Raw genomic sequence first — 19,733 nt, 5'->3', positions numbered from 1 at the left:
GAACTAAAAAAAGAAGTGGCGGGGTGGGGGGGGTGGGGAGAAGAAATTGTTAATCCAGGATATACTCTGTTAAAATACAACCAATAAGCATTGAGATTTCCCCAGTAAACAGCAAATAGTACCTCATCAGCAATAAGGATTCCCTATTCCATTAACAAAACCCACCTCATTCATCTTTCTTGGTTTCTAAGGGTTGAAAGGCTATCTACCATATAGACTCAACACAAGAAAAACACACAGACAGTCAGGCTGCTTCACTCCATCTATTGCCTTCTCAAGATGCAGCACTGTGACTCTGAAGAAAATCCAAAGAGATCTTGGAAAATACCACACAGAGTACTTGAACAATATTTCTTAGTCTAATTATGTATGCAATCAGAAAGGGAAAGGGGAAGGCTTCATTCCTCTCAGACTCTTTAGCAAACTCCAGCCCAACTGAAAACACCCCTTCTTAATCTAAGTTCCACAGACAACTAATATATAAGCATCACTAAATTCATTTTTAATGCAACCAAGCTAAAGAACAGTCATTTGTTTAAACTTACTAAGTTCATCTCAAAGTCATCCGAACTCAAGTACTGTTGTCTAGGTTTAAAAGGTGAAGCAATAGCTTTAAAAAGCTATGCAATCTCTGTTTGCTCCTGTGCTCTCATTACCAAATGGCAGAAGACTGATACAGGAACTCTCATCATCTCATTGAACTCACATGCGTTTCAAAAGAGCCATAAAAAATTAAGTCAATTCAGTAGACTGAAGTCATAAACTGGAGAACATCCACAACTTAAAACCATTCATTTAACCTAGTATTTTTTAATACTAAAGAAACTTCCAAAGTTCTCTATGTGATACCAGCACATTTTTCCCATAGTGTCAACAATACTCAATTCTGTACCTGGTATGTTCCACTGAAGAGTTTTTATCATCAATAACTGCAATAGCGACAAGTTTTCCTAAAATAAGGAATAAAGTGCTTGAAAACATTTAAAAAGAAAGACGCATTCTCAGATGGAAAATACTTCAAGCTACTAGATCAGATACTCTCCAGGGACAGGAATTATTTTAAGTATAAACCAATCTCGATGCTAAATAGCCTCTTTTAGCTGACCAAATTGTGGTTTTCTTAAAGCTACTGAAAATAAATTAAGACGTGGCTTAATGCCACACTACTACCATTCTATGAAAAGACTATCTATAGAAAGAAGTTAAAAGGGGAAAAACACAGATAAAAATTAATTCCCTACTCAAGCTGCATATTTGCATATACCTAAATAGGAGGCTATGGAAACCTTTATTATAGAATGGCAATTACAAGCTGATTCTAAGCGATTGAATCACGATTGTATAGATTCAGTAATGACTATTTTTCACACTGTTGAAAATCTGGAGTATTATCCTCACAAAAAAAACCATGGAAAATTTACTAGCAGAGCCCAGAATTCATTACGTCAGAAAAACAACTTAGTTCACAGACCTCTGTCAGAAGAGCTGAAAGACCAAACACCAGAATATACTGATCTTTTCAGGATTCACTTTGTGATGTTTTTCTGATTAAAATAAAAAAAATCCAAAGCCTCCTAAGGTGAACCAGATCAAAATATGTTAGAAAGCTGGCCAAAGGTTCTCCAGATCAAGTACTTCCTATTAGGAAAGCAGATCTATCATCAGCTGGATTAACTAAAGTCTCTGGAGTGCAAAAAATTTTACTAGAGAAAAGCTGAAGTATTCCAGGACAGGTCCACTTTGGTACATACTCTCCTTCTTTCCTTACCATATCTAGTTTAAAGATACCCAAATCTAGTAGATGTAAGACATGTCTAAACCCATCCACATTTGATACTTCTAATTCCAGCCATAAAATTCCCTGTAGGTATTGCAAGAGCTAATATGTAATTTATACAAAACCTAAACTGCTCCTAAATTAAAAGTCCTACTAATTTTCTGTGAATACTACAGGATTACATATACTAATTTTTATGTTTTGAGGAAAGGACTAGTGTAGGCTTTGGATGAAGCCTATAGTCAATAGAACAGGTCTGACCAACATCAGAAAAAAGACTGGCACTATCAACTCTAACTCTGAGATTAATTAATTTTTGAGGTTTAAAAAACACATTCATAGTGCTTTTTAATTTTTCTTAGTGTTAAGTACAAGAGATGCCAAAGAGTTTAGTGGTAGCAGCATCTTACCTGTATCTCCAAGTTCATACAGCGTAAAGCCATCTACATTAAGATAACCTTGAAATCTTTCTCTATTTATCCAGGATGACAAATCACCATCTTCATACTCTAAAAAAAAGGAAAAAAAAAAAAAGAATGCATTAAAAAATATTTTTTTTTTTTGGTAAGGTGGGCAATCAGATTTACTTATTTCAGTACTATAGAGGCAAACACTATTTTTTTCCCTTTTTTCCTTTTTTTGTTGTTAGACAAGACATCACATATTTCTGTACATTTCTCTTCAGTTTTAAAACTTCTAAAGCTATTTTCAATTGTTGAACAAGAAGTGTATTATAGCAAAGCATGAAAAACTGATTTGATAATTATTTTTTCCCAAATCAAGGATAAACAATACTATTCTAGAAGATAACTGTGACCCACTGCAGAAAGAACAGTTTCAATCCCTGTTTTTAAAGGGGGGGGAGGGGGGCAAGTTTCAAAGTAAAGAGATATAAAAATACAGAAAGCAGTATTTGTGAGAGTCCTTAAATGAAATGGAAAGAAATCAAGAAAAAGTAGTTGCCTTAACAGCATTGTGAATGTAAATGAACAAATATTTACATATGATTCAGAATCAGTTATACTGAAGGCTATAGTTTCAGATGCTAGATGTTTTAACCCATAAGGAATCAAATTCTAACACATACCACCAACACCATTAGAATTAGATCACAACCACAAGTAAAAAAGAAAAATGTGTATAAACATATATATGATGTGTATATATAAACACAGACATATAAACGTATATTAAATAAATAAATTTAGGTAAAATCCTATAGCATAGAGTGAGGTATCAATAACTTCAGGTTAACAACTAATTGTCGTTAAGATTGCAGCAAACAATTCCACGCATAAAGCTTCCCATAGATCTGTGTCCCATTCGCCTACTGTGGGGGAAGAAAAAAACGAAAAAAACCACCAGACAATGCCAGAGTATTGAAATGGATTTTGCTAAACCATTTTCTTATAGTGAGCTCTTTGAATTTCTGCCCAGTCATAACAGCTGCACATATAACCTTATCCAGTCTCTTACACTGCATCTTTGTAACTTGCTTGACTTACAATAATGTTTCTAGTACATTATAAAAGAGTAAAATTTTTACAAAGTAAATTAGAAGCCTGGATTATTACGAGTTTTGTGTTTCTTCTGAAAGGTATGGAAAAAGCAAGTGGGCCATGCAGCAAAAAGCAGTTCAGAAGTGTTTCTCTTTGACAAGCTTGCCTTCTCCAAGCACATTTAAAAAAAAAAAAAAAAAAAAAAAAAAAGAAGTAAATCAAGGAGGCTGTAGGGTGAATTTTTATCTGGATAATGATTGGTAAGGCAACAGACTGAAGAGGAAGACAAGTACAGCCACTCCATGAAATTGCAAAGAATATCCTTGATGGCCCATCTGGAGTATTTTGCTGTAGTACTACTGATCTTCAGAAATTAAAACAGAAAAATAATCTTCCAAGTGACAAGTTTTCAACTTAAAGTAAAAACCTGCATTTAAAACAATCTAAATCAAGAGTAGACGTTTTTGTAAATAAGCGGTGTGCCTATAAGCCAACCCATGATATGTAACATACGTACGTGTGTGTACATGCACCTAACAGACTATAAAGCATGGGCTTTACAGTATAGTCTGAGTATAATCTAGTACTTATATATGGATATCCACACACATGGATATACATTTTTTATATAAATGGCAGGTGTACTGCTATCAGTGGTGTTATGAAACACTACTAGTCTCAGGTGGCTATTCTACAGCCTACAGGCTCAACAAGCCAGTTAAAGTAATTTATCCAGCCTAAAATTCCGTATCAACAGTCCATGTCTCCTTAATCTCTTTTTGTGAGAGATATGAAATTCAGGAAGAGAAAAACAGGCTGAATGGTCAACCATTCTATGTATGCATAGTATGCTCTGTCAGTTATATAAGGAGAGGTTATGCTGTCTGATCCTTTCCCACTACCAATATCCAAGTAACACAAATGTGAAAGTCACATATGCTCAAAGCTATCAGTTAAGGCCCTCCAAATTTTAATATTGGGAATAAAGGCAGAATTAGTTTCCTCTTCCTTCACAGTGTTTGAAGGAAGGCTTGCTGTACTAAGAAAGTATGCAGCCTGTCTTGCCAAGGCACAACAAGCTCAAACTGGACCCTTTTATGCAATCTCAGAGCAGAGTACACATCTATAAAAACATCAAGTTAACTTCAAGAGATCTGACTGTCAGGAAGAGCACTTACGAGAAAAATCTGATTAAATATTTGGAACTGTAAATTCATCTTACGTGTGACTCATCTTCAGCAAGAGTTTTCTTCTGTTTTGTATATGATGAATTTGGACAGTGAGTGAAGAGACAACTTATAAAAGTGCATTAATGCCAGCAAAGCAGTAATATTATCAGTAACATGTAGCTTCTAACACAAAGCAAACATCATCACTTCTACATCAGTATTACTAAAATGAATTTCTTCAAGTGCATTTGTTCTATAAGAACCAGTTAGTTTTTTCTCTTCTCCTTTATGAAGGAGCTGTTATTTATTATAAAACTGGGGAATTTCCCAGCACCCCAACACAACCTTCAAAAAAATCCCAACTGTTCCAGTTTCTCCATATATACTTGAAGTATCTTGTTTTAAGGTAATGTCCACTTTTACTTACCATCATAAACAAAGTAAGTTCCATCTTTGAAGACTACAACAGCAGGTAATTCAGGCAACGTCACATACTGAAAGAGGTGGTTTTCAGTTAATCCATGGAAGATTAAAAGATTTTTAAACAAACAAACAAACAAAAAAATCTTAAAATATGGAAATGTAGCCCATGGGGAAAATCTCAAAGTACATTAAAGTGTTTTCTGTCTACATTTACTAAAATAAATTTATCAGCTTCCGCGTATTAAAAAGTAACACAACATAAACATATTTTTGAGAGGTAGGTCTCACAAACTGTAAGTGAAGCAGGATTTTTACTAGTATCTGCAGTAGCACAAAGAATATTTTATTGGTTGGACATGAACATTAGATAGGAGTTCATAACTTGAAGGTTTTATCAATCATGCTTTCTGTTCCCAAGTTGTGCTGTTGTCACCATACCTGTCATACTGTTACTTCTACTAAAAGGAGAGTTAATATTGTAGAGTAAAATAGTAACACTGATAATATGCCTCACTAAATCGGGGCTATTTCCCGTAGTTCAGGCTAATGGGAATATAAAGACACAGGTTCAGCAGACAGGGCTGCAAATAGCCCTAATTTAGGCAACCAGAACAATGAATGTCTGCATTACCACCCTAAACATGATATTTAGGATGGTTAGCAACATACTCAAAAAAACCTGCAAGGTGCAGAAACCTTTCCCTTGGAACTTAAAAGAATCTTATTCAGCTCATGTTTTCAGTAAACTGTCATAGAAGAAATACTGCCTCTATGCCTTACTGCTTGCTACCATTCTAAGTTAAAATTCTAATAGTATTTGTGGTTAAGAAAGGACTGTATCATCAGCTTAGTTTGGATGATGACATTGGCTGAATTGTCTAATTTACAGATATGTCTGGGAAACATAAGAACAGTATCATGAGCACTTTTGCAAATGACATGCCTTCTGTAATCATTCTGCATTATCCTCCTTGGAAATGAAAGTAAAAGCAGTAGATTTATAATGTAACACCTTATATGAATGAGCAAGAAGGTGGTAATTCTAGGTGATGTGTTATTCTCTTATCTGCCCAAAACACAGTTTAGCATCTTTAAAGGACAAATCAGTCTATATACAGCTTATGGCTTTCAAAAGATGCCTGAAGCTTGGAACAAGATTACCTAAGGTGATGAAACAAAGTCTAACAGTGAATACTGTCATACAAAGCCTCATTACAACTAGCAGCCAGTGATTTTGTAACATTTTTATTTCTTTCTATCGAATATTGCATACCATCACTACTTCAGTTTAAATGACATTTTTGTGAAATCATATCCAGTGGGAAAAACAGTTCACTGCTTACATCACTATGATCACAGAATCTCAGAAGGTTCCAGCCTTTTACACTCTTTCCACTGCACAAGTGAACAGTACTTTTCTTGCTCAACTGGGGCTGAAGTGCAAATAGCAATATTCAAATTGAGGTAGCTTTTGGTACAAGGCTTCTGGAAATCTAACAATATACTATTTATAACGAGGCCGGTTCTATTTATGATGTTGGAAAATGCAGGAGCCTAAAAAAAATAAGTTATGCTAGTTCTCACCCTGCTAGTCCCAAACTAATTTCAAAGTCATGCATTATCAGGCATGGAGTAGACTTGGGTCCCACTTGGAGATAACAATAAATTAAAAAGCCTCTTAATTTTGCTTCAACACATAAGCAACAACAGTTAGAATAACAACAGTAGTAGCAATTTTTTCCACCCTTGTGACTTAACTGTAAATAATGTTCTTGTTACAGAATCCTCCAAAGAGCCACATGAGAATTCTGCAGCCAGTAGATTGGATCAGTTGATCCGTAGGCAGACTAATGTTTTGATCAGCTGTATTGCACAAGGTGAAAATAACTTACCTTTTCACTTACTTCTCTATTAGGGTACCAGTGGTACCCTATGCCACAGACCCCCAAACTAGTTATAAAAGTGGCTGGTGAAAGGGCTGTCAGGAGCAATAAGAGCTTTGCATTGCCTAAGAATCAAAGTATCTACCTTCTTGAGCAGGTTGTACGGTACGCGTTGAGTTCTGCATATCTTCTGTTTAATTTTATTAATATGACTGAACAAATAATTTGGCTAATACAAAGCAATGACAGACTGAAACTTTGTATTCTTTCCCCAAATACTCAAAAATGAAATGTTTCAGTGTAATTAGACTGAAATTTATCAAAGCCAAATATACTGTAAGAAGCAATTTCTGTGCTATCAAAACAGCAGATTACATATATGAGGAGAACTATACCATTTCTGTGGAAACAGTAGGAACTGAAACAGCTTACCTCAGGCAGCACATCTTCTGAGGCAGAAAAAAAGTACGTATAAACTATTAGCTCTGAAGCAACTTCAATGTATTTTTCCTGCAAAAATACAAACAATGTTTTTTAATTTCTGAACTTCTAGTATGCTTCACACGGAAGTTTTGTGACATACGTTATCTTCAAAGAGTAATTACAAAATATAGTTATGACACAAGATTGTAAGAACACTTCAATAAACATAAAAAAAGATGAGTATTTATTACAAGCATGCACTTCAGTCTTTTAGAAGATATTTTAAACTACATCTGTGACTAGCCAAAAAAAGTAACTTTATTTAATCAAACTCAAACCTTTAAAGGAGATTCACCACCAACATACACAAAGAGTACACGATGTCTCTTTTGCACATGCTCAAACATATGCTGGCTAGGAAGTGGCCTGATAAGAGGTCTGGGAGGAGGGAAAAAAGAGAAAGAAAAATCTCAGTTTCTGCAAGCCGCAAAACCCAAACAAATAAAATCCTCAACAAAATGCCATACAGTTTTTTGTGTTTTTCTTTTTTAAAAAAAAACTAAATTCCCCAATGTAAATTCATTTAGTTTCTCAATTTATTATTTCAGTTTCAGCTAAAAGCAATAAAACTAAAAATCCCCCCAAAATAAACCTGTTATGTTTCTCAAACAGCACACTTAAATTTGAAATTAGTATCTTAGTACAAAATGCTGCTATGATGTAAACATGCATGTCATTTACTGGCCACAGAATCACAGATTGGGTTGCATTAGAAGATACCTTCAAAGATCATCTAGTCCAACCCCCCTGCCATGGGCAGGGACATCTTTCACCAGACCAGGTTGCTCAAAGCCCCACCCAACCTGACCTTGAACGCTTCCAGGGATGGGGCATCCACAGCTTCTCTGGGCAACCTGTACCAGTGCCTCACCACGCTTACAGCAAAAAATTGTCTTCCTTATGCCCAATCTGAATCTACCCTCTTTTAAGTTTAAAATCTTTGCCCCTTATCCTCTCAGTACAGGCCCTGATAAAAAGTCTCTCTCCGTCTTTCTTATAAGCCCTCTTTATATAGTGAAAGGCCACAACGAGGTCTTCCCAGCCACAGTAAGGTATTAGTCATTTGAGAGAGAGAATTCTGAATGTAAGCACAACAGTTAGAAAATGTGGTCTTAGAAATAAATAATCCTACAACATTCTGGTAAATTATTAGAGATCACTGATATTCCTAAACTACAGAATTCTGAACAATGATTAATATTATGTACCTATATGAATGCTTCTTAATTATATTTAGGAATGAAGGACAGAAATGTGATTCTTTTTTCTCTCCAAAGATTACCATCTATAACATTTTGAAGCCACAGGCCACTGTAGAGAAGGAGGAAAAAGCCAACAGAAATTGTTATGAACAATTCTGTAAAAGCAATTTCCTTACGTTGCCAATTGCTGCAACTTTTCAGGTGGATAAGCATATATTAAACTAATATTTATAAGATAACTTTTGAGTATTAAACAGATTCTGCCTTAGTAATGATGTCTATCTATCCGCCAACATTTAGGTCAGTATTCTTGTTTCTGGCTTCCATGAGTTTCATTTGTTCATAGTTTCCATTACTTTGAAAAGCCCTTAGTTCTTGCACTGTAAAGAAGGGATTGTGACTAGCCAGTCTCTACTTACTTTCTCTGTGCCACTCACCACCAGTCTCACATGCAACCACACATATAGTACATATTCTAGTTTTTAACTTCGTGTCAATGTCTTGTTCTTTTTTAAATAGATTTAATTTTTGGCCAACCTTAAAACCATTCAGAATTATTAAGTCACCAGAACCAGTCTCACAGAAGAGTAGACTTACCCTGCCACTCTATTAGCAAATTCAATTATATCATCTTTGGTTCTAGGTCCTCTATAGTTGTATGCCAAGTCACCTTTTAAGCTAAAAAATAGGGAAAACAAAAAAAGAACAGAATTGAAAACAACTAAACTATATCTGCAAATGTACAATTACTGAATCTTCACGTTTATTACAGTCGCCTTTTAGCAAGTGATAAGCAAGATCATTTTTCAAAGTCAGATAAAAGAAGTGGTCAGCAGAATGTAAAACTCAATAATACAATACAATGCAATTAGGCACTAAAAACTTATTTACACATCATCTGATTTACTGACTTTTAAAAATAATTAAACCTCTTTTACAATTATCTTTTCCTAGTACACCGAAGTAATTTACTTTGTAAACACACAGATCATTTGGAACATTTGCTTATGACCACATAAAAAACCCCACACGCCCAAACCAAACTCCAAACATTCAGCATTTATGCCACTTAGGGATTAGTCCTTTTAAAAGACAAACATATAAACTTCTTTAATGCTTTTTTATCATTGAAAAGTATCAAATGATCTGCAAAACCTTCTGAATTTATGTTTTAAATTAAGCTTCCATGAACTTTTGTTCAGTTCACTGTACTCTGCTGACAGGGGATGTAGCACGCTTGTATTATAAGAATACTCAAAGAAGTTTTATTAATTCTAACAGGCTTTTTCTAAATCCATATAGGTTTAGGAAACTCACAGGAAAAAAGTAATCATAAACCCAATTTTCTATGCCTCTATATGCCAATAAAGTTTTTCATCCTTAAAGATTAATAAGCTGAACATCTCTGCCGCCTTTTTGAGAAAACTAACTTGACAAGATTTATTATATATTATGAATACTCTTTGCTTAAGCAATAACCTGCTAACAAACCCAGTATGTTCACAGTAAAAAGTACATAAGCAAGTACATATAGTATCATTATGGACTGGTATTTTCCTATAAATTTTGTCCTCCATTGATTTTTATTTTTTAATAACGTGAAGAAAAATATCTACATATACTTCTCTTGTCAAACAACTGCTCTCACACTTCACCCTATATAGTAACCACTACTGTCATTTACATAAGATTTTCAGGTACACTGAAGAGAAGAGAGAAGTAATTAAAAACAAGAAAATGCAATCAGCAACTCACAAAAACTTAACAGGAAGACTCAGGTATGCACTTACTGCCTGAATCACTCTACAGGTGTCAGATCAATTGGTGCATGAAATTCCTTTTTCTAGTAATAATTTAAAATATATATATTTATATACATACACTTTAACAAAGTTGCATAGAAAACAGCAGTTAAATGAATTCCAAATTGGCTAACGTGCCTTTAAGAATTGCTTCTAAATAAGATGCTTGATATTACTGAATTTCAAAGCAAAACAGTCCAGCAGAAATCAAAGATAATGTCAGAACAAGATGGTGGAGTACTTTTGTTTGTTTTGGGTTTTAGGGCTTTTTTGTGGTTCATTTGTTTGGGATTTTTAAGCAGAGAGGACTATTTTTTTTACTGTCATAAAATCAGTGGTAGGATACATAACTGTTCAAAACTCAGCAGGAAGCATCAACTTACAGCTTAATCGTTGGATAGCCTCGCACTCCAAATTCAGATGCAATACCTGAAAGAAATGTGTTAATGCCAAAGTGAACCAAGACTTTCTTGCTCTCCTACCTTAATCTTTAAACACAGTTTACTATTCAAGCCACATAAATAAATGAAAAACCTACCACTTAGTTCAGTATGAATTATTTTACTTGCTTTCAAGCAGCTGCTGTTACGAAGCTGTATCATTAAATTTTGGACCTCTTTCAGAGGTACTGCAGAGTCCCTTCGTAGGCTCTCAATTCATATGCCACAAGTCAAATGGCATGCAAATCCTCTAAATAGACATGCTTGGTCAGTTTTCACCAAAAGGTAATATGCATTTAATATGCATATACAATTGGCTGGAAATATCAAAGGCAAGAATTAAGCATCATTCATGTATAGTTGTAAACGCTAATGCTTAAAAGAAATATAAAAGACAATTAACTACTCGTGCTACAGTAATGGGTAACAACAGAAGTGCAGTATCATACTGAAGTGGTTACAAAAAAGTCAGTTTTTAAAGCATATTCTGCGGAGGTAAATGTCTACAGTCATCAACTTCATCAGAAATAGACACTTTCTACTCAATCAGTTACTTACCTGCTGCTTACTAAAGTGGTAAAAAGTAAGACAATTGCAGAACTTTTTTCCCCTACCTCATGTTTGTTTAAAACCTTATATTTTGCTCCCATCAATTGGAATACAATTTGCAATCACCCTTCCAGTTGTGAGCATAGCAACTGCCACCTTCAACTACACTTTCCAGTTAATTCAGTGTTTTCCAAAAGTTAAACTAAGTAGTCTTCAAAAAAGGCTAAAATTCTGACAATGCTTGTCCACTTCCCTACTGAAAAACAACCCCTGCACTCAAAATGCACCAAGAGTCAATACTTTTAACATAAACATTCTGAAGCTACCAACCACATGCCAGAGCAGCAGATGTGGGAGAACTTGTGTGCAGGGCTCTGAATAACAGTTTAGAAATTGTGACCCTAAGGCTGTTTGCCTGGATCAAAACCATAATTGCACAGAACTACAAATCAATCTACCAGCATCTTAGTCAAAGGAGATTGATCTAAGAAATACGCATACTAGGATGAATTTGATACTGATCCTTTTCTCTCATAGCTGTACTACATAGAACTAGAATGCATTAAAATGTGTATTAGAACATTCAATCACAAGACCTATTGACAGGCACTTAATTTCTCTTTGTACAGCTCTTGAGCACAGTCAGGAGAACTACAAAATAGACATTCTTTCATTTTGTTTTTTTTTAAATATCCCAAACGTGGAGATTACTAAAATCCTCTCAACATCATGGAAGTGACTTACTTATTTACATCATCACCTCCACTTGTTGATATGAAGAATGCAGAATAGGCAAACAGCAGCAATTATGCTAGCCCCCAGGTGTGACGTATTTCTACTTTGATCACATTCAGTGGACTTCTGAGGCTAACCCCCATGAAAATTCAACTGATACCACACCAGGTGACTGTTCTGTTGATGTAACTGCTGTATCCTCTTTCCACACAGCTACCAGAGGCAACGCTTATTGGATGCTTTATATGTTCAGCTGTGATCTCAACTCTCTGATGACAAGCTACCCAAAGTTCTGATTTTTCACACTACTTCATATTCCTATTAGGAACACAAACTGTGCAGAGTCCACTATTCATGTTCCTTCCCAGTTACATGCATGTGCCCAGCTGCATTTTCTTCTGATGTTCTCAAGATTGAATTACTTCGATTTCAGAGAATCTTTAGATTGGGAAGACATTAAGCAGAGTTAACTGAACTTTTCATACCCAGATATTGTAAAATTTCCATTTTCAAAATAAAAGCATGAAACTATTTCAAAACATTTATCAGACTCTATTCTTCATAAAACTAGTAACAAATCTGAGAAGAAAAATATTTCCAGGGCACAAAGGTACCCTTGCAGTTTGTAGTAATTTTTAAAAATGCAAAGCTGAATTTTAGAACAAAACCAACATGCCAATTCTGTTCTAGGTAGCAAATACAAAAATTAGTATCAGGATGCCAGAATATTTCAGGGTAAGAGTTTATACAATTTGTATGATTTAAAATTTTATATAGATGACTGGAATGTTAGAGATCTACCAAATGTATTCCTAATTTTGAAGTTACCTGGTTGCATGATCTTGAAACTTTTCATTCTCAAGACTTATTTTGCTTTAGCAAATAAGTATCTTTAAGGTGAAACATGAGGTCAAATTTATGTGGTTTTACAAAAACAACTACATATAATAAATTGGTGTTTGAGACAAGATCATTTTGATCTCAAAAGACCAAACTCTGCCATATGTAGGCACAGAAAAAGTGGAGTATCACAGAAAAAAAGTATTCTGCATAATATTTTATGCAAGTATAACAATCCTGAATAATCAGGTTTAATGGTTATTAACTAAAAACATTACATGTATTAACAGAGTTTCATTACATACAGATCTCACTTGGGCCCCACTGCTCCCTATGCCTTCCCTCTTAAATATCCTCCTGGTTCTACATACTTTTAAGTGAAATGACGATAAACAAGCACACTAAAACTAAGAAAATACTGTTAAGCATGCAAAAATCCTCTCATGTCTACCCAAACCACTTCTCTAAATACCTAAAGTTTTGGGTTTTCTCCAAAAGGTCAGTACATATGAAAGGCATCATCAAAAAAGAGAGCATTAAAATAGTTGAAATTGGTTCTTCAAGACGACATTTACAGAGAAACACGGGGAGAAATTGGTTCAACACTGATGTAATGACTTCAGTGATTTCAGCAGGCTTTTGGTGTAACGTCTTAAGGACTGATTACCTGAAAAGAATAATAGCAAGAACACAAGCACTTGTACAACAATTATACAAGGAACCTAAAATTGGATGCTGTCAAGACACGGACCACAAAGATGCTTGTATAATGATACTCTAAGAAGCCTATCAAAAGTGGATCTTTGAAAAGCTTTTACCTTCCATTTGTCAGGAAGAATTCCCTACATAAGCAGAAACAAGTGTGATAAAAAATGCATACTACAGCATGTTGTCACTTTTAGAAAGAAAAAGATCAGGAAATTGTTCTCCAATGACTGTTTGCATACATTTGTTATGATACAGAAGAGAAGAATGACTTAATGAAAAAAATTAAGAACAGTTCCAAAACAGAGGCTGTCATGAAATTACCGCTAACCAAACCATACTTACTAGAAAAGGAAGTTGCATCCATCTTCCCAACTTTTACTGGAGAGCCCATGTTTTTCATTTCTATACCCACTTCATTCCAGACAGGCTCCAGTTTCTTGCAGTGGCCACACCAAGGTGCATAAAACTGAGAAGCAAATGCATTTGAATTAAAAAAAAAAAAAAAAAAAGAGAGAGAGAGAGAAGTTAATGAAGAGAAATAATTAAGAGAAGTTGATTCTATGATTAACCCTCAAATACATCAGCAAGGCTTATTTTCCAGTCACGGTGCAATTTAAGTCTTAATAAAACTGCAAGTTAATTACAATGCTGGAGTGACAGAGCTTTTATGATTTGGTGCTACTTTTAATGTGAAAGCACAAGTTTGAAAAGAATACATTCAACTGCTGTACTATTATACCATTTCTTATTTAAAAATAGACTGTGTGGTAACTTTTTTTTTTTTTTTAAATCTCTTTTGGAATATTTTCCTCCTTTTTTGAAAGTTAAAAGATCACGTAATTGATCTACCCAGGAATATGAATTTATTTGCCAATAGGGGAACACTATTCTTTGAAAGGAAAGGATATATATATATATATATATAGCCCTCTGGATTCCAGTTCTTCAGCAACTACTTTTATACAAGCACACTGTAAAATTGATCTCATTTTCTCAGGGCCAACAACAGCTCAGGGCTGCAACACTTCAGTGAAATCAATAGGGAAGATAACAATATTTTGGTATAACAAGATCAGGTCGCAACTTGACAAAGTTGGATTTTGTTTTCCTATACATTACTGATCAATTCTGAATCTGCATATATAGTTTCCCCCATTCAAAAATCACAAATCTGAATTATACAATTTGGGAATTACAGTTCATATTTGGGTGAGCTAAAAAGAATTTTATCTCATTCCCAAACAAGCTCAATCTTTTAAATAATTCCTTGAAATAAGAAGCACTGAATCTTTCCATATATGTTAGAAAAGCAAAAGAAACCTCTCATATATTTGATCTTGTAGTGCTAAATGTCTAGAACACAAATTAGCTGGTGTAAGTAAAGAATGGAACTAAAAATTCTGAACAGAGATTATCACCTCCTGACTCTAAGTGTTAGGTAATCTGCTTTCCTTTTTTAAGGACTGTAAAACACAGGATGAAGCATCCTGTCTGCATCCAGTACTCAGTCTAATTCCTGGTTCATCCTGAACACTGACAGATTGCTTATCCATCCTGTCAGAAGAATTACTGTCATGTAATTTTTCAGCACCATGTACAAGCAATTTTCCAAATGATGAAGCAGCTTTACTACAGAGTGTAGGATTGTACATTTTGTGTTTTGATTTCCACTAGCAGGTCTTCCCATTTTTCTTATATACTCACATCTACGAGCCAAATATCATCTTTACGGTTTTCTTTAAACCTGGGAGGGGAAAAAAAAATGAAATCAGTATACGATATATTTGAAAATAAGTGAAGCGCATGTACGAAACAGGCAAAGTCTACAATTAAGTTGGTATAAACTATAGATACAAGAATTCTGTTTTGTTTCTTTCTTTGAGGGTGGGGGGAAGGAGGAAATAGTTATTTTTCAGTATTAAGATTGCCCCCGCACATAAAATTACATACTCAGTTGTACCAATTAGGTTTCTATAACTATTTGCCAAGACAAAAAAAACCAAACCAGAAAAACAGTAAGAAATCAGAAAACACACCAAACCACACAAAAGTTATTTCATTAGGATATGTAATCTAAGGGGAAGAAGTATTTTGCAGCTGTTCTAGTTATATTAAATACTGTTGTTGACTGTTTAGAAAATCAGATCAGCTGATACAGACCCTTAGAGCATTGGTTTACACTGTTAATCTTAGCTTTACTGAACGTAGACTAACTAAATTATCTTTCATGTTAACATGCAAAGCAATTTTAATTCAACCTCCTTTAAAATTTTACATTTAGGTGTGTCAGTTTTTGTTTTTATCAAAGGTGCACACAAGAAACCAACTTATTGGAATAAAAATGTTCAAGTTCTTGATAAAAACCAGAGATACGCAGGTACTACTGAATACTCTTAATGCTAGAAAAATAACATCTTAATGAACTGACTAGCTTTATTAACTGTAAATTTGTCACTAAATGCTAAAACCTCTGAAACAAAAATAGAACATGATAAATCAAAGTTCCTCATTACCTCTTGAAATGTTCCCTACACATTTCACTGAACTGTTGTCACTACAAGATCATAGAAATTATCAAATTACTTAACTATTTCTATGTTGAGAATTAAATAAGCCAGAATTTTAATCTAAGGTTTAGTTTTGTAAAAGATAGGCTTCGTAAAAGCGACTAGAACTGGGAGTAATGTAACGTGCTATAAAATACATTACACGCATTCTTACTGTACCACTCTTATTGTGAAAGGAGATGAATATACATATATATAATTACTCAATAAGTGTGTGATCTACACTCCAAGTTAAGATCCAATTAATAGAAATTATAGCCCAACTTGTCAACTCCCAATATGCAGCATGCCTATAAATGGCTCATAGGTGGCAAGCAGAATCAGAGAACATTTATTATATTTCATTTAAAGCTGAACAGACCTGTAATGGTCCATAATGTTTTTGAAGAAATACTAATGCTGATGCTGGCCTACTCTTTGAAAGAAATAATTCAGAAATCATGAATATAATCTAATTACAGCACTGACTATTTTCAACTTAGAATTGCAGCATTTCACTGGTAATTTCAAGCCTGTTTTGTCTTATTGACGGCATACCAAGGTTGCAATTCTTGTACAGCAGAAAAGGTATTTGCAGTGACTAACATAAAACTGCTACAGGACAGCAGCATTTTTAAGTCACAAAATTGCTTAGTTGACCACCTCACTAAAAATTTACTTCACCACCCTAAGTGCTACAGAGCTAATGAAAGAACTAGCTAGAGTCTAGTGTCTCTTGAGAATGCTAATGAAGCTCCAGCTAACTTCCAATTACAATGTCAAATAATCATTATGATGCAAAAGGCAGAAAGCAGCTACTGAATCATCAGATCCTGGGCCATGCTTCAATTTAGAGTACGACCTTTGGCTTGTAAAAGAAGAATGTACAATGAAATGTTCTCCTCCCCCTGCCACAGTATGACTGTTATGGGAGACTGCAGAGAGTGTTAAAGTACTGAGAAAGGTAGACTGAAATCTTGCAAAACTAGTAGACATCAAGGAAAAGAGGGAAAGAAAGGAAATGTCTGGAGGCAGAACATTTTTCAATGGAATTTAACAACTTTAGCCTAAGATACTGTAAAAAATACTGTAGTTCTTACAATAACAAATTTCAATCTTTACCACTCATTTACAAGTGCCTATTTAATGAACTTCCACAGAAACCAATATATGAAGTGTGACAAAACCCAACTATCTGAACTCATTCTAGTTTTGGTAATGTCAATGACTGAACTATTAGACAGTTTTAAGAAAGTTCAACATACTGTTGAAGAAAAATGGAAATCTCTGTACAAATGGGTATTTAAGCATTTTCTGAAGGTGCTGTTTCTAGGCCCTGTAAATACATTTCCAAGTGCAAAATTTCAGTCTTTTTTTAACTGTCCTACGCAATCCTCTCTCTGTCAGCTGACACAGGCACAATCATACTGGTGGAAAAATGACATAGGTGTTGCATATCCTTGAATCAAAATTATTTGCTCAAATACATACAATTTCCCAACATTTGGCACTACATGATCAAATGTTGCCTCAACCTCCACTTAATCCATGTACCCCACTTAATCATTAATGGTTAAAAGAAACCGGTGTGAAGCAAAACTGAAGACCAAGGCCACAATTCCAACGGCCTTAAACTAATCCAGCTGCTGTTTCTATTCCTTCCCATCTTCCTTCTCACCCCCCAGCACTATTTCTGATGCTTCTGTTCCTGAGTTGAGCCACCAATGCAACCTTGCAGACACAGGTTACTTATCTGCTTCATTATCACACTGGAACAAGTCACCAAATATTGCAAGATGAGTACTGATCTGAGGCAGTCAGCAGTTTGAGCAGCATAAGCTGATAGGAACCATAGCTCTTATTCTGCATCCCTTCCACAGCCCAGTTGGGTGATGCTGGGTAACTTGCATCTCTGTTAGTCCTTCTCTGCTACTTGTTTTCCTACATTCTGTAAGCTTGGGAAAGGGACCTGCACCTTGTGCTAGTAGGCATTGTTTGCAACTACCAAAATTCAAATAAAACCCAAAGTTTTCAGCAACAGCAAAAACTCCATGATGTTTAGGCATCTATAAAATAGAAAACTTGAAACTTTCACCAGTCACTGGTCCCAATTTTTTTTAAACTGTTTTCCTGACTTTCTCCACCATTTGCCAATTAGCTAAAAAAAACCCAAAAACAACACACAACCTATCCTGAAGAAATCCCCATTTAATTTTTACTCCCAACTACAGACTTCTATATAGTTTTGTAGTTGAAAAATCCAAGTATTCTAAAACAGGATTTTCTTTTATCAGCTATTTCAAAAAAGTTATGTGACTACAAAATTATGCTTCTTCACTCCAAAACAGCAATTACATTTAAATTTATACCTGTGGAAATATAATACAGGAACATGACAGGGGAGCACAGATACACCCTATTTTATTCACTTAGCCTCTTTATCTTCAGTCCTTGAAAATATGAGGCTTGTTTCAAAAATAAGCTTTGAAAATCAAGTCCAAGCAGTTTCTGTGCTTCGGTTGCTTTTTTACAACACTTTAAACACCAGTCAGAGATGCTGATGTATCTCTCTTCAGTACCCCTTCCATACATTCTCATTCTCTCCCCCATAATTCCACTGTACCTCATTTGATCCTATGATTATCTGGTCTAGCTGAATAAGCAACATGGTAAAAAAGTGAATGGTTTTCTGACTTTTTAGCTCTATGATGCAATTTATCATGGATTGAACCCTCATGAAAACATCACCTTCGACTGGCTTAAATTTATCATAAAGCAGCCATCTAACACCACCTTCTCCTCCTCTACCAGCTAGTATTTTCTATACCTTCTATTTCAATTATAATAATTGTTCTGCTTTGTAGCACTTTAGATCAACCAGCTGATCTGACAAAAACAAAAATAATTTCATTTTTGGAAAGCTAGTTTTTATTAGAAACAGCAAGAATGTAGCCATCAAACTGCTAAAGCAAGGCAGTACATGAACAATGACACTACATAACCAAGTTAAGGGCAGGACTACCCATTTCAACACCTCCAGAGTCTCAGGGCTAAATCTGTTGTAAAATCACATTTTTACACCGGAATATAATTGGGACTTCAAGCAGCCATGAACTCGTCCTGCAGGCCTCCTTCTCTCTTCCATTTCTGGCCATGCATGAATGCACTTATACTCGTTCTCCAGCTACGCAGCAAACCCTACTGAAGAATTTGGTCAAGCACAATCAGCTTTTAATTGGGGCAGGCATCAATCTACCAATACGTTTACCAAAAAGATAGAAAGAGCAAGGAAGCCTGAGAACATTTTTTGCAACAGCACCCATAATAACAGCTTTAAAAAGAATTGCAAAATTAAAGTGTTCCTCAGCTTCATTAAATTGCACCTACTTAATACAGGCCACAGTCTTTCTGCCATTCCTGCTAAGAAAAAGACAAACTTTTCCAGCGTAGTTTTCTTGACAACCACATTCTGCACGAAGCTGTGTGTCCTGGATCATCCCCCCCCCGCAAAAAGAAAAACAATACTTAAGAAGGCAAGGCACCCCAGTACTTACGACTCATCTAGATCCTCCACAAAACCGGCACCTGATGCCACCGCATGTGCAACCACTGCGAGGTAAGAAAAAGCGTACCGTGGCTGATCTCCAAACCAAACCTGGGGTGCTCACCACGCCAGC

The 19,733-nt window shown here is 35.1% G+C and overlaps 1 protein-coding gene across 1 annotated transcript in view; it reads right to left on the bottom strand.

The window, feature by feature from the left end:
* Positions 1-19,733, bottom strand: part of TMX3 (thioredoxin-related transmembrane protein 3) — a 28,576-nt gene that overhangs the window by 8,037 nt on the left and 806 nt on the right. Inside the window, exons 2-11 of the mRNA XM_010583341.1 lie at positions 19,611-19,665; positions 15,215-15,254; positions 13,853-13,976; positions 10,622-10,667; positions 9,034-9,114; positions 7,513-7,612; positions 7,184-7,261; positions 4,873-4,939; positions 2,188-2,286; positions 893-950 (exon numbers count right to left, since the gene is read on the bottom strand). Coding sequence (XP_010581643.1) covers positions 893-950; positions 2,188-2,286; positions 4,873-4,939; positions 7,184-7,261; positions 7,513-7,612; positions 9,034-9,114; positions 10,622-10,667; positions 13,853-13,976; positions 15,215-15,254; positions 19,611-19,665 — 748 coding nt within the window. The remainder of the gene's footprint in view (positions 1-892; positions 951-2,187; positions 2,287-4,872; positions 4,940-7,183; positions 7,262-7,512; positions 7,613-9,033; positions 9,115-10,621; positions 10,668-13,852; positions 13,977-15,214; positions 15,255-19,610; positions 19,666-19,733) is intronic.

The sequence above is a fragment of the Haliaeetus leucocephalus genome, unplaced genomic scaffold (assembly GCF_000737465.1).
Source record: "Haliaeetus leucocephalus isolate CR32 unplaced genomic scaffold, Haliaeetus_leucocephalus-4.0 Scaffold889, whole genome shotgun sequence".
In the NCBI taxonomy this organism is placed as follows: Eukaryota; Metazoa; Chordata; class Aves; order Accipitriformes; family Accipitridae; genus Haliaeetus; species Haliaeetus leucocephalus.
Note: the sequence above shows the minus strand (reverse complement) of the source record. Positions and strands in the feature narration are given on the sequence as shown.